Source organism: Myotis lucifugus, unplaced genomic scaffold, assembly GCF_000147115.1.
Source record: "Myotis lucifugus unplaced genomic scaffold, Myoluc2.0 scaffold_98, whole genome shotgun sequence".
NCBI lineage: Eukaryota > Metazoa > Chordata > Mammalia > Chiroptera > Vespertilionidae > Myotis > Myotis lucifugus.
This window is the reverse complement of record NW_005871146.1, coordinates 1307537-1321342: the sequence shown is the minus strand read 5'-3', so window position 1 is coordinate 1321342 and position 13806 is coordinate 1307537. Positions and strand designations below refer to the sequence as shown.

General features: G+C 43.7%; 1 protein-coding gene across 9 annotated transcripts in view; it reads left to right on the top strand.

The window, feature by feature from the left end:
- NUP58 (nucleoporin 58) overlaps positions 1-13806 on the top strand; it is a 48635-nt gene that overhangs the window by 17367 nt on the left and 17462 nt on the right. For all 9 annotated transcript variants that reach the window (XM_023756700.1, XM_014458635.2, XM_014458633.2 and 6 more), the window contains 3 exons: positions 4095-4119; positions 6362-6427; positions 6741-6915. In XM_023756700.1, the coding sequence (XP_023612468.1) occupies positions 4095-4119; positions 6362-6427; positions 6741-6915 (266 nt within the window). The remainder of the gene's footprint in view (positions 1-4094; positions 4120-6361; positions 6428-6740; positions 6916-13806) is intronic.

Below are 13806 nucleotides of genomic sequence, written 5' to 3'. Positions count from 1 at the left end.
GTGCCCCAACCCCCCAATCGGCCCTACCCTGAGCGTGACTAGGGGTGGCATCGCAACCTCCCGATCCGCCCTGCTCTGTGCATGACAGGGGGCGGCGCCCCAACTCCCCAATCGGCCCTGCTCTGAGCCTGACCAGGGGCTGCACCTAGGGATTGGGCCTGCCCTCTGCCACCCGGGAGCAGGCCTAAGCCAGCAGGTTGTTATTTCCCGAAGGGTCCCAGACTGCGAGAGGGCATAGGCCAGGCTGAGGGACCCCCTCTCCCCCCTGAGTGCACAAATTTTTGTGCACCGGGCCTCTAGTAGAATAATAAATGCACATGACTATATGTATCACATCCCCATTTCCCTCATCTGTTATATGTGTCAAGGCAGTTTAGATTTCTTTTTCTAGTAGCGATATTAGGTAGACCTTAGTATTAGTGGAATTTAATCAGATGAAGAGTGGTAGGGAACAGCATTCCATGAAGAGGGAGCAGCATGGCCCTGACCAGTTTGGCTCAATGGTTAGAGCATCGGCCTGTGGACTGAAGGGTCCTGGGTTCAATTCCGGTGAAGGGCATGTTCCTTGGTTGTGGGCACATCTCCAGTGGGGGGTGTGCAGGAGGCAGCTGATCGATGTTACTCTCTCATCGATGTTTCTAGCTCTCTGTTCCTCTCCCTTCCTCTCTGTAAAAAAATCAATAAAAATTTTTTTTTTTTTTAAAAGAGGGAGCAGCATGAGCGAGGCCTAGAGATGAGAATGCTGGAAGACCAGTATACCTGCAGAACAGAAAGATTTAGATCCCAGAGATCATGAAAGGCCTTGTATGTCATAATAGTTTTGTAATTAGCCCTGGCCAGTGTGGCTCACTTGCTTGAGCATCATTCCATGCACCAGGAGTTTGCCATTTCGATTGCTGATCAGGGCACATGCTCGGGTTGTGAGCTCGATCCCCAGTAGGGGGCATACGGGAGGCAGCTGATTGATGTTTCTCTTTCACATCAATGTGACCCTCTCCCTTTCTCTTTTTGAAATTAATAAAATATATTTTTAAAAAGTTTCATAATTATACTGATCAACTAAAGGGTTTTGATCTGGGTAATGTGACATGATGAGATTTGTCTTATAAGAAAGCATCTGACAGCCATGTGGAGAATAATGTGCAGGAAGCCAAGAGTAGATGTGGAAAACTGTTAGGAAGCCTTTATAGTAGTCCACAGTATTACTGAGGTGCAAGCTAGGGAGACTATTCAGGAGTCCACACTAGTCTCGAAACAGTTGCAAGTTTTATATACACGTTTGTGTGTGTGTGTTAATTTTTTTATAAAATACTAGAGGCCCGGTGCACAAAATTAATGCACGAGTAGGGTCCCTGGGCCTAGCTGGCGATCAGGGATGATCGGGGCCTTCTGGCTGCTAGCCAGGGCCTTCCTTCCCCAGCTGCTGTGTGGGGCCTTCTTCCGCACTGCCCCCTGGTGGTCAGTGCACGTCATAGCAAGCAATCAAACTCCCAATCTCAGTTGAACTCGAAGGGGACACTTTGCATATTAGCCTTTTTTAAAAAAATATATTTTATTGATTTTCTTACAGAGAGGAAGGGAGAGGGATAGAGAGCTAGAAACATCGATGAGAGAGAAACATCCATCAGCTGCCTCTTGCACACTCCCTACTGGGGATGTGCCCACAACCAAGGTACATGCCCTTGACCAGAATTGAACCTGGGACCCTTCAGTCCGCAGGCCGACGCTCCATCCACTGAGCCAGACTGGCCAGGGCTGCATATTAGCCTTTTATATATAAAGAAGATAGTATAATGGAATATGAAAGAAATAGCAAGGTAATAACTAGTCAATAAAATAGTTGAACTATTTGAAAACAAATGAAATCCCTACCTTATATTACTGTCTCATCAAATCTAAGACCCTGTTTATAGAACAAGGGTGCCAATTTTAGAAATGTTGTAGGATTAATGAGATACAAAATATGAAAAACTTAGTTGGATTAAAGAGTTAAACAAAAAGAAACCCTATGTTCAGAGATAAAAGGTAAATGACAAGTTTAAGGTAAAATACTTGATTTTTAGATGCTGCTTTTTGCACATTTTAACATTTCTGAAATCAAGATGTATCTTGCAATTATAAGGATTTAGTTTTAAAAATAGACATGAAAATCTTTCTCTCCCCCAAATTTTTTTGGGGGAGGCAAGCACATTTTTGGTGGCCTTGTTTCGGCAAGGCTTAGGAAAAATAAAAGACAAGAAATATGATAAATATGAGAAAGAATTAATTTGCTTAATGTCGAAATAGCTCTTAGAAGCCAATAAGGGAAATAACCTCAAAAATTTACATAACATAAACAGGTAGTTCACGAAAGGAAAAATGCACTTTCTAATTGGAATATGAATTAAGAGTATAATGAAGTGGCATTTTTTGCCTACATACTAGCAATAATTTTTTTTAATGTGTTTATTGATGCTGAGAGTGTGATGGAAAAGATACCCTTACTCCTAGTACATGGGAAGGTAAGTTGGGTTAGTTGTTGTAAGGGATCATTTTGGTAATATGTCAAAGGCCTACCCTGGCATACTCTTTGACCAATAAATTCCTCTTCTTGGAATGCAAATCAAGTAGTGCACAAGTAGATATAGACATTTGTTGCTAAGAAAGGGTTGGGCATAAAGGTTATGATACAGCTACATCATCTGTGCACTTGGTTATCTTTTAAAGTCATTTTAATTGACATGGAAAATATTCACAACATGCTAAGAAAATCCTGATTGCTTTAAAAAATGTATGTGTAAGGTTCTGGCCAGTGTGCTCAGTTGTATGGTGCAGTTCCATGCACCAAAAGGTCACCAGTTCAATTCCCTGTCAGAGCACCTGCCTGGGTTACAGGCTCAATCTCCAGTAGGGAGCATGCAGGAGGCAGCTGATCAATGTTTCTCTCTCTCTCACACCCTCCCTCTCTCTCCCTTTCTCTCCCTCTCCCTCCCTCTCCCTCTCCTCTCTCCCTTTTTCCCTTCCTCCCTCCCTCTCCCTCTCTCTCTAAAATATATATATATGTGTATATATATATATATATAGATAGATAGATATAATTTTTTTTTAAAAAAACCATGATTTAAAAAGTGTATGTGCATGTGCAGAAAAGGCTGGAAGGAACCATTGAGTTTTAGTGTGTTCCTGTATTTTCTGTACTTTAACATGCAGGTCACTGCTTAATTTGCTTAAGGAGCACTTTTACTTTTTTCTATTTTTAGATGTTATTACTGTGAGGGCTTTTGTTTGCTTTGCAGACACAAAAACCTTATTTTAAAATTTTCTGCATTTATAAAATATTTAGAGAAGTTCAGGTAATATGACATATTTTAGTATTTTCATACTGATTGGGCCTTAAAAAGTATCCAGTAAAGCTCTTAGGAATTAAACTGCCAGGCAGGGATATTTTTCATGGAAGGTAGTTTTAAAAACAAATCTTTTTTTTTCTTTTTTCAATTACAGCTTACATTTAGTATTATTCTGTATTAGTTTCGGATGTGCTGCAAACTGGTTAGAAAATAATGTACTTTAGAGTAGAGTGGTCCTCCCATTGCTTCAGGTCCTCCCCACTTGGCCCCATATGTATTGTCAGTAGTTATGATATTATTGACTATATTTCCAATGCTGTAATCTACATCTCTGTGACTATTCTGTAACCACCAATTTGTACTGCTTAATCTCTTCACTTTTTTCACTAGACCTGCAACCCCCCTTCCCTCTGACAACTGTCAGTCTTTTCTCTATGAATGAATCTGTTTCTATATTATTTTATTCTTTAGATTCCACATATATGTGAGATCATAATGGTATTTGTCTTTCTCTTACTGTCTTATTAAAGAAGATTCTTATCTTTGAAAGAAATAGATGCAAATCAGATACAGAACTCTATATATACGTAAATATATCTCCATAACTTGCTGTATTTGGGGTTTGTGACAAGTCATGATATTTAAGGGGCAATCTAAGAAATGCTTAACAGTTTCTATTTATATCTTAGTTTGCATTAACTTAAAACTTGTATGCATAGTATATTGTTAAATTGCCTATTTTTACACAAAGTTTCTTGAATTTTCTAGGTGATAAAACGGGAACAAGACCAGAGTAAGTTTACAATTTAACTTTTAAAATATTGTAATTAAAAAGTTTTATTTATTAAATTGTAGGCAAATGGTGTGGTTGAAAGTACATGGAACCATGTAGGCATTTAGAAGAGAAATTATTTAACCAGTCTTTGTCAAAAATAAAATACACATATGCTCTAAAAGATTACAAAAGGTCAAATTTTTAATTTTTAAGAAAACTTATAACCAGTTCTTTCTAGGGAGTGGTTGGCTTTCCCCCAAATAATGGAAATTATATATATATATGTATATATATATATATTAACTTATTAAATCTTGAGCAATTCATGGAACTTTATTTTGGAACACTTTTTATATATATATAAATGAAAATATATGTGTGTGTCTGTGTACCTTTTTTATATATAAACTAGTGGCCCGGTGCATGAAATTTGTGCACAGAGCGGGGGTTGTCCCTCAGCCCAGCCTGCACCCTCTCCAATCTGGGACCCCTTGGGGGATGTGCGACTACCGGGCTTAAACCGGCAGTCGGACATCCCTCTCACAATCCGGGACTGCTGGGTCCTAACTGCTCACCTGCCTGATTGCCCCTAACCACTCTGCCTGCCGGTCTGCTCGCCCCCAACTGTACCCCACTCCCCCCCACCAGCCTGATCGCCTCAAACTGACCCCCCACTGATGGCCTGCTCACCCCCAACAGGCCCCCCACACAGATACACCGACCTGATCACCTACAACTGCCCTTCCCTCTTGGCCCCTAACCACCTCTACCTCAGCCCCGCCACCATGGCTTTGTCCAGAAGAATGTCCGGAAGGTCTCCCAGTCTAATGAGCATATTATCCTTTTATTAGTATAGAGACCTGGTGCACGGGTGGGAGCTGGCTGGTTTGCCCTGAAGGGTGTCTTGGATCAGGATGGGGGTTCCCATGAGGGGTAGGGCAGCCTGGGAAAGGGGCCTGTGGTGGTTTGCAGGCTGGCCACACCCCCACTGGAGTGGGGGTCCTCACTGGGGACGGTGCAGGCCTGGGCAAGCAGCTGGGGCAGTTTACAGGCCAGCCACGCCCCATGGGGTGAGGGTCCCTGCTGGGGAGCGTGGCCAGCCTAGGTAAGGGGCTGAGGGCTGTTTTCAGGCTGGCCACGCCTCCCAGCAGGGACCCTCACCCCATGGGGGCGTGGCCAGCCTGGGTAAGGAGCTGAGGGCCATTTGCAGGCCCCTCCCTTGGCAGCTTGCTAGAAGGTCGTTCGGCTGTCCCATCTAATTAGCATAGTATGCTTTTATTATTATAGAAGATTACTATGCCAATACCATTTATTTCCCGAGGTTGAAGAGGAATAATAATAGCCTCCATATACATCATATATATGTTTGAAGATTATTATTTTTATTAGAGGCCCGATGCACGAAATTTGTGCAAGAGTAGGCCTTCCTTCCCCAGGCTGCCAGCACCTGCTTCCCTCTGGCACCTGGGACCCGGGCTTCCCTCGCAGCCTCGGCTTCGTCCAGAAGGTCGTTTGGCTATCCAGTCTAATTAGCATATTACGCTTTTATTATTAGAGATATTTTCTCACTTAATTTGTATTATGTTAAAGAAAGCATTTGTAAATAGGTGATCAAGTTCATTCTTCACAATTATCTTTTGTATATTTTAGTCCTGTGACATAAACAAGGAAGCTGAGAGAGACTGAGATTTGCTTAGGCTTATTCAGGAAGTAGTAATGGGGCTGCAACTGAAGTCTAACTCATGATTCCATTACAGCCTGCCAAATTCACTTATTCTTGCCTTCATTAAATATTTATGATTCCCTTAAGCTATTCCTAGGTCTACTTTGTGAAGAATAAACTGAAGTTTAAAAATAATAAAGTAAAATATTGTGAGCATCTCATTATGAAAAGTTTTGCGAATTTTTTTAATGAATGCTCTCATATTTTTGAACCGAATAAAATATCAATCATATAATTTTTGAGCCAGGGGAACTTAGTCTGTAGTGTTTTCTCACTTTTTTCCCCTAAATATTTAGTCAAATGTCAATCATTGACTAAACATTTACGTAGATGCCAGTCTTTTTAGTAAAGGAATCTCCACATGATTTGTTAGTTATTTTATAAGTCAGGAAATTTGTTATTTCTAAAGAACTTTGAAATCATCCAAGAAAGCTATAAAAGGGGAATATTTGTTATATTTTCTTGTATCAACACATTCTAGTAAAGCTCAGTTACCACCTTTTTATGATTTTAATACATCTGTGGCATTTTTCTTAGGGACAGTAAAGCCCTGAAGGATGAAAATCTACCTCCTGTCATCTGCCAGGATGTTGAAAATCTCCAGTAAGTGTGTCGAGTTGTAACTACATAAAATATCTTTGAATGGGAGAATATATTTTATGGGGAACATCTCTTCCTCCTAAACATTGTAACTAAATTTTAAATGCGTTTAGAAATTAGAGTAAAAGCAGAACAATAGGTATTAAAATTGTGTAGCTGTAATTTTATGAAAAAAGCATGAGAGCTGTAGATGAATTTTTAGTTTTTGCTTCTTAAGACACTTAGACTCTGACCAACCTATTGTAAATGTACTTATTTTCTTGTGGGGGAAACCAAAGGTGTGTTTTTTAAAAACTCAGTGTTCTGTTTCTTTAAGGAAATTTGTGAAGGAACAAAAACAGGTCCAAGAAGAAATTAGTAGAATGTCTTCAAAAGCAATGCTTAAAGTACAAGAAGATATTAAAGCTCTAAAGCAGCTTCTGTCATTGGCTGCCAGTGGATTACAGAGAAACACTCTCAATATTGACAAATTGAAAATAGAAACTGCTCAGGTAAACTAATTTAAAGTTATTTTATCATAATGGTTTTTTGATTTGGGGTTTGTTTTTTTTTTAATGGAAATAGGTCTCTTTTTTTAAAATTATGAAGTTTAATTAAACATCTATAATAATAAAAGCATAATATGCTTATTAGACCAGACATCCTTCTGGACGAAGCCAGGGCTGCAAGGGAAGCCCGGGTCCCAGGTGCCAGAGGGAAGCCGGTGCCGGCAGCCCAGGGAAGGAAGGCCTACTTTTGCATGAATTTTATGCATTGGGCCTCTAGTGCTATATGAAAACCGTATAGCTCAGTGATGGCGAACCTATGACACACGTGTCAGAGATGACACGCGAACTCATTTTTTTGGTTGATTTTTCTTTGTTAAATGGCATTTAAATATATAAAATAAATATCAAAAATATAAGTCTTTGTTTTACTATGGTTGCAAATATCAAAAAATTTCTATATGTGACACGGCACCAGAGTTAAGTTAGGGTTTTTCAAAATGCTGACACGCCAAGCTCAAAAGGTTCGCCATCACTGGTATAGCTCGTATACTTTTAAATTGCTATAATAATAGTTACTAGTTTTTATCTAGTGCATACTATGGAGGAGGCAGTGTTCTGAACAATTTTTATATATTAACCCTAAACTGGGGTCTTCGCTACAACCCTATGTCATATCTGCGGTTATTAACTTCATTATATAAATAAGAAAACGGGCAAAAAGCTTTGTTATTAGTGGGAGAGCTTGGATTCAGAGTCTAATACTCTAATTGTAAAGCTTATTCTACTAACTATTTTATTTCATAGAAGTGCCTGTGGGCATAATTGTTATACAAGAGGAAAATAGCTTGACAGAAAAACGTCTTTTTAATCTATCAGTTATTAAATAAAATTGTATGTATTATAGGTATTAAATTCTACTGTTGACTTGCTAGTCTTAGGTCTTAGTTAATACGTGGTATTGAGGTTAATATATATATATAATAAGAGAGGAATATGCTAATTAGCCATTACGCCCTGCGGTGTAACGACCAAACACATCACGACCAGATCACGGATCAGCAGGAGAGTGGGCCAGCGAGATATAAGCAGGCTGCGGAGATCTACAGGACAGGGCAGGGCAGCAAGCAAGTGGGAGGTGGAGAGCTACAGAAGTGGGCAGGGCAACAAGCTATGTGGGGAGGCGGGGGGAGCTACAGGAGGACAGGGCAGCAGGCGAAGAGCTACAGGAGGGCGGCAGCGACCTACTGGTGCACGGATTCGTGCACAGGGCTACTAGTATATATATATATATATATAAAGAGCCAGGGTCCGTAACTTCCAAAACGTAACTTCCAAAACGACCAAATGGATGACCGAACACCAGAAGTCAGTCCTGCAGTCAGTACTGTGGGCGCTGCGGTGACCCAGCACCGACTGCTGAGCAGGCTGTGGACCAGGCCTGGAGAGAAGCCCAGAGAGAGAAGCAGGTCTGATCCGCAGCTGTTGATCAGCCCTTGCCTCTGTTTCTCTCCGGGCCTCGCTGATCAGTCCCGCCTCTCTGATCAGGTTCAGAGATAGGCCCGGAGATGCTGACTGGCATAGAAACTGATCAATCAGAACCAAATCTGGGTGAACTGCGAGGAGCCAATGGCTGCCTAGGAAGCGGAGCTTCTGATGCTGACAGGCATAGAAATGGATCAATCAGAACCTAATCTGGGTGAACTGCGAAGGCAGAACCAAAGGTGGGGGTTGAGGAGGGGTTTTAAGAGTAGCACCTGTTTGGTGTAAGGTGTGAGAAAGCAATTCAATTTTTTAATGACTGGTTTGGCAGTAAAGTGCATATGGCTGGCTATCAGTCCAGATATAGGGATTATGTATTTTTGTCTGCCAAGAGCATATCCTCCTGCTGAAAAAAGCTTTCCACCCCCCACCTCCCGCCTATTTAAGCAATCATATCCTATATAATCTATCTATACTAATAAAAAGGCAATGTGCTAATTAGACTGGGTCGACCGGCCATCATCTGGACATCTGACTTCCTTCTGGACAAAGCCATGGTGGTGGTGGCCGAGGCAGAGGCAGTTAGGGGCGAGCAGGCCAGCAGGGGAGGGCAGTTGGGGGCAAGATCAGACTGGCAGGGGATGGCAGTTGGGGGCGAGATCAGGCCAGCAGGGGAGGGCAGTTGGGGGCAATTTCAGGCCAGCAGGGAGGGCAGTTGGGGGCGAGATCAGGCCGGCTTGGGAGGGCAGTTGAGGGCGAAATCAGGCTGGCAGGAGAGGGCAGTTAGGGGTGATCAGGCCGGCAGGGAGACAGTTAGGGGTGAGATCAGGCCAGCAGGGGAGGGCAGTTAGGGGCGATCAGGCAGGCAGGCAGGTGAGCGGTTAGGAGCCAGCAGTCCCAGATTGCGAGAGGGATGTCTGACTGCCGGTTTAGGCCCGATCCCTGTGGGGATTTTTAATCCCTATAGAAGAGGCATATTGGTCCCTCTTTTTTAAATATATTTTATTGATTTCAGAGAGCAAGGGCGGGGGAGAGAGAAACATCAATGATGAGAGAGAATCATTAGTTGGCTGCCTCCTCCTGTACGAACCGAGCCTGCAACTGGGCATGTACCCCAACTGGGAATTGAATCATGATCTCCTGTTTCATAGGTTGACACTCAGCCACACTGGTCTGGCCGAGGATAATATCTTCTGTCAGTCGTGTCTACTTGTCTTTTGTCCCTATGGTACAGTATACACAGAATACAAGGGTGGGTAAAAGGAGGTTTACAGTTGTGAGTGTGTGCAGCAGTTTACTCTTGTATTATTATTTATTAGTGATTGTATTATTTATTTGTATTATAAGTGAATCTATCTTTGCCCACCACTGTATATAAAAGATATTACAATGTAGTCCCTTTTTTTAAGTCCTAACCTGAGGACAAGCTTAAAGAGGAAGGGAGAGAGAGAGAAAAGCATCATTGTGAGAAACATTGATTGATTATCTTCCATATGTGCCCCAACTGGGAATCAAATTGGCAACCTTGTGGTGCACAGGACAATGCTCAACCAACCGAACCACTAAGGCTGGGCAGTGTAGTTATTTTTTAATGTGGGCTTATCAGAGAGCTGTTTGTGCACCGGTGGGGTCTCTCAACCTGGCCTGTACCCTCTTGCAATCCGGGACCCCTCAGGGGATGTCAGATTGCGTTTCCCACCCAATCCGCGGGGATTGGGCCAAAACTGGGAGTCTAACATCTCCCAAAGGATGTAGTAGTGTGTGAAGCAGCAGGCAGCTGGCGAGGAGCCCAAGCCTGGCCTGGGTGCCGTGCCACTCCTGCTCATCCTGGTCCTACTGTGCCTGCTGCCACTCCGTAGTGCTGCCACAGAGGTGGTAGAGGATCATGCCACAGCAGCTGGCTCATATCGGTCAGCTGAGCGGCGCTCCCACTGTAGGAGCACACTGACCACCAGGGGGCAGCTCCTGCATTGAGCATCTGCCCCCTGGTGGTCAGTGCATGTCATAGTGACTGGTCAAATGGTTGACCAGTTGCTTTGGGTTTTATATATATACTAGAGGCCCGGTGCACAAAAATTTGTGCACTCGGGAGGGGAGGGGGTCCCCCAGCCCGGCCTGTGCCCTCTCGCAGTCTGGGACCGCTCGGGAGATAATAACCTGCTGGCTTAGGCCTGCTCCCGGGTGGCAGAGGGCAGGCCCAGTCCCTAGGTGCAGCCCCTGGTGGGGCTCAGAGCAGGGCCGATTGGGGAGTTGGGGCGCCACCCCCTGTCATGCACAGAGCAGGGCGGATCGGGAGGTTGCGATGCCACCCCTAGTCACGCTCAGGGTAGGGCTGATTGGGGGGTTTGGGCACCGCCCCCGTCACACTCAAGGCAGGGTCGATAGGGAGGTTGCGGCGCCACCCCCTGTCACGCACAGAGCAGGGCCAATCGGGGTTGGGGCGCTGCCCCCTATCACGCACAGAGCAGGGCCCATCAGGGGGGTTGGGGCTCCGTACCCTGTCACACACAGAGCAGGGCCGATCAGGGGGTTGAGGAGCTCCCCCCTGTCACGCACAGAGCAGGGCCTATCAGGGGGTTGGGTAGCTCCGCCCTGTCACGCACAGAGCAGGGCCAATCAGGGGGTTAAGGAGCTCCCCCCTGTCACTCACAGAGCAGGGCTGATAGGGAGGTTGTGGCCCTGCCCCCTGTCATACACAGAGCCACAGGGCAATCAGGGGGTTTGGTCGCTGCCCCCTGTCACGCTGATCCCGGTGCTGGGAGGCCTCCCTGCTCCGCTGATCCCGGTGCTGGGAGGCATATTACCCTTTTACTATATAGGATAGAAGCCTGGTGCACGGGTGGGGGCCGGTTGGTTTGCCCTGAAGGGTGTCCTGGATCAGGGTGGGGGTCCCCACTCGGGTACCTGGCCAGCCTGGGTGAGGGGATGATGGCTGTTTGCATCTGGTCACACCCCCTTCAGGGCGGGGGTCCCGCTTGGGTGCCTGGCCAGCCTGGGTGAGGGGATGATGGCTGTTTGCATCTGGTCACACCCCCTTTAGGGTGGGGGTCCCCACTGGGGTGCCTGGCCAGCCTGGGTGAGGGGCTGAGGGCCGTTTTCAGGCTGGCAGGTGACTGAAGCTACAACCTGTCCTTTTTTCCTTTTTTTTTTATTCTGGGCCAGCTTTAGCTCTGAGGCTCGGCTCCAGCTATGAGACCTCCACTGCTGAAAGCAGGTTTCTGGCCTTTGTTTACCTTCTGTATTTGAAACAATGTTGCGGTCCTGCTGGCTGAAGCCCGGGGTTTTGTTTAGCTTCTATATTTGTTACTATGTTGCTTAGAGTGCAGATGAGAGGCCGGCAAGGCAGACGGGGAAGCTTGGATTCCTCCATCACTGAAGCAAGCAAGCCTCCCTGTTCACGTCAGCTGCCTGGCTGCCGGCCGCCATCTTGGTTGGCAGTTAATTTGCATATCTCACTGATTAGCCAATGGGAAGGGTAGCGGCTGTATGGCTAATTACCATTTTTCTCTTTTATTAGATAGGATACACACACACACACACACACACACACACACACACACACACTAGTGGCCCGGTGCACGAAATTTGTGCACATTAAAAGGTTATTAATTGAGTAAATATTTTAATATCGCTATTTTGTTTCCATCTCTTCATCCCAGTCTCTGTCTCTCTTTGTTTTTCTCAGCAGTCCTCCAGGCCTCCCTGCCTCCCTCTCTCCTACTTCCTCTTTCCTGGTTGGAGGGGGTGGGGCCAGTGGGGGCAGCTCCACCCTCATCTGCCCTGGGTCCTCATTTTGAGAGAGGCTCTGAGAGCGAGCTGGGAGGGAGGGAAAGAAAGGGAGAAAAGACTGAGCTGGTGGGTGCTGTGTGGTTGCGTGGTTGTGATTGTGAATGAGTGTGTGTGAGTGCCGGCCCCGCCTCCCCCAGCCCCATTCCTGCTGCAACAAGTCCCCACCCACCAGAGCCTGCTGAGCGCGCAGCCTGGGCGTTCAGTCAAGCCTTTGGTCGTTGTGGATGTTACTGACCCTGGCTCTTTATATATATATATAGATAGATAGGTTCAAATATAATTGATATAACAGTTGTTTCAGATATACAGTATAGTGATTTAATATTTTTACATATTGCAAAATCATCACCACTATAAGTCTAGTCAACATGAATCATCACAAATAGTTAAAAACGTTTTTTTTAACTTGATGATGAGGACTTTCAAGATCTACTCTCTTAACAACTTTCAGATAGATGGTATACTATTATTACCTGTAGTCACTGTGCTATATAGTACATTTCCAGGACTTATAACTGGAAGTTTGTATCAGCTTATCTGTCTTCAAGTCAACTATTGGGAAATACTTTGTGATGTTTTTAATAAAAATGTGTTTCTAAAATAGCTATTCTAACCTATGATATTGAAGGAGATTCAAAAGCTTTATTGTTTACTTTCAAATTTCCTGCTCACAAATTCCTTGGCTAAATATGAAAAGTATTCCCCACGTTTCCTTCCCACTTATTCTTTTTTTATGTATCTTCAGATATGTTTTTTCTAAGGAAAACGTTAGTTATGCTTTTAGATTGGACAGTGTTTAGACTCTGATTAAACATTACATGAAATTGTGGATTTCACATGGGAAATATGAAATTATATGGAAAGGGTCATTAATAAAGTAATAGAGGAGGCAAACTTAAATGAATGCTATAATGGGGTTCTTCTACTGTTTTCACTGGATGATTCCATTTACAAATATTTGTGGAATACCTGTTACATACCATACTTATTAATATAATGTCTTTTAGAGATAAAAAGACAACTCCAGAGGTTCTAAAAGTCTAATGGGATGAATGAAATAATAAAAGATTGGGTAGAGTATAAAGGTAGCAAAATAAAATTTTCTTAAGGAAAAAAATCATCCGAATTGAGTTTAGAAAATTTTATAGGAGCTATCAAAAAAATGTGATCTAAGATTATTCTTATTTCTCATATATAGGAATTAGTGTTCTACCTGCAGTCTAGTGAATTACCAATTGGAAAAAAAAATGTCTGACTCCATTAGTGAAGTAGTTATTGATTTTATTTAAACCAAAACCTTTTCTTCAGAGGAAGCTTTTCTGGGAAATATAAGCAATCCTGAGGTGAGGAGCAGTGTTGTGATTATGTAGACCAGAACCTTATAGAAGCAAAATCTTATATACATCATTTTGGGAGGGTATATAACTCAAGAGTTTAAATAAGTAAGGTGGTTAAAATTTTGGGGGGATAGGGCAAGTGCCAAGTGGTTTGTTGAAGGCATTGCTGAGGCCGCCATGCATTCAGTGAACATTTTTAAGTATCTGTTATACACAGCATTTCAACAGGCATTTGGGATCAAAACACAATATTTTAGAGCGTGAGTTAAATCTGTCAGGTAGTATGTTT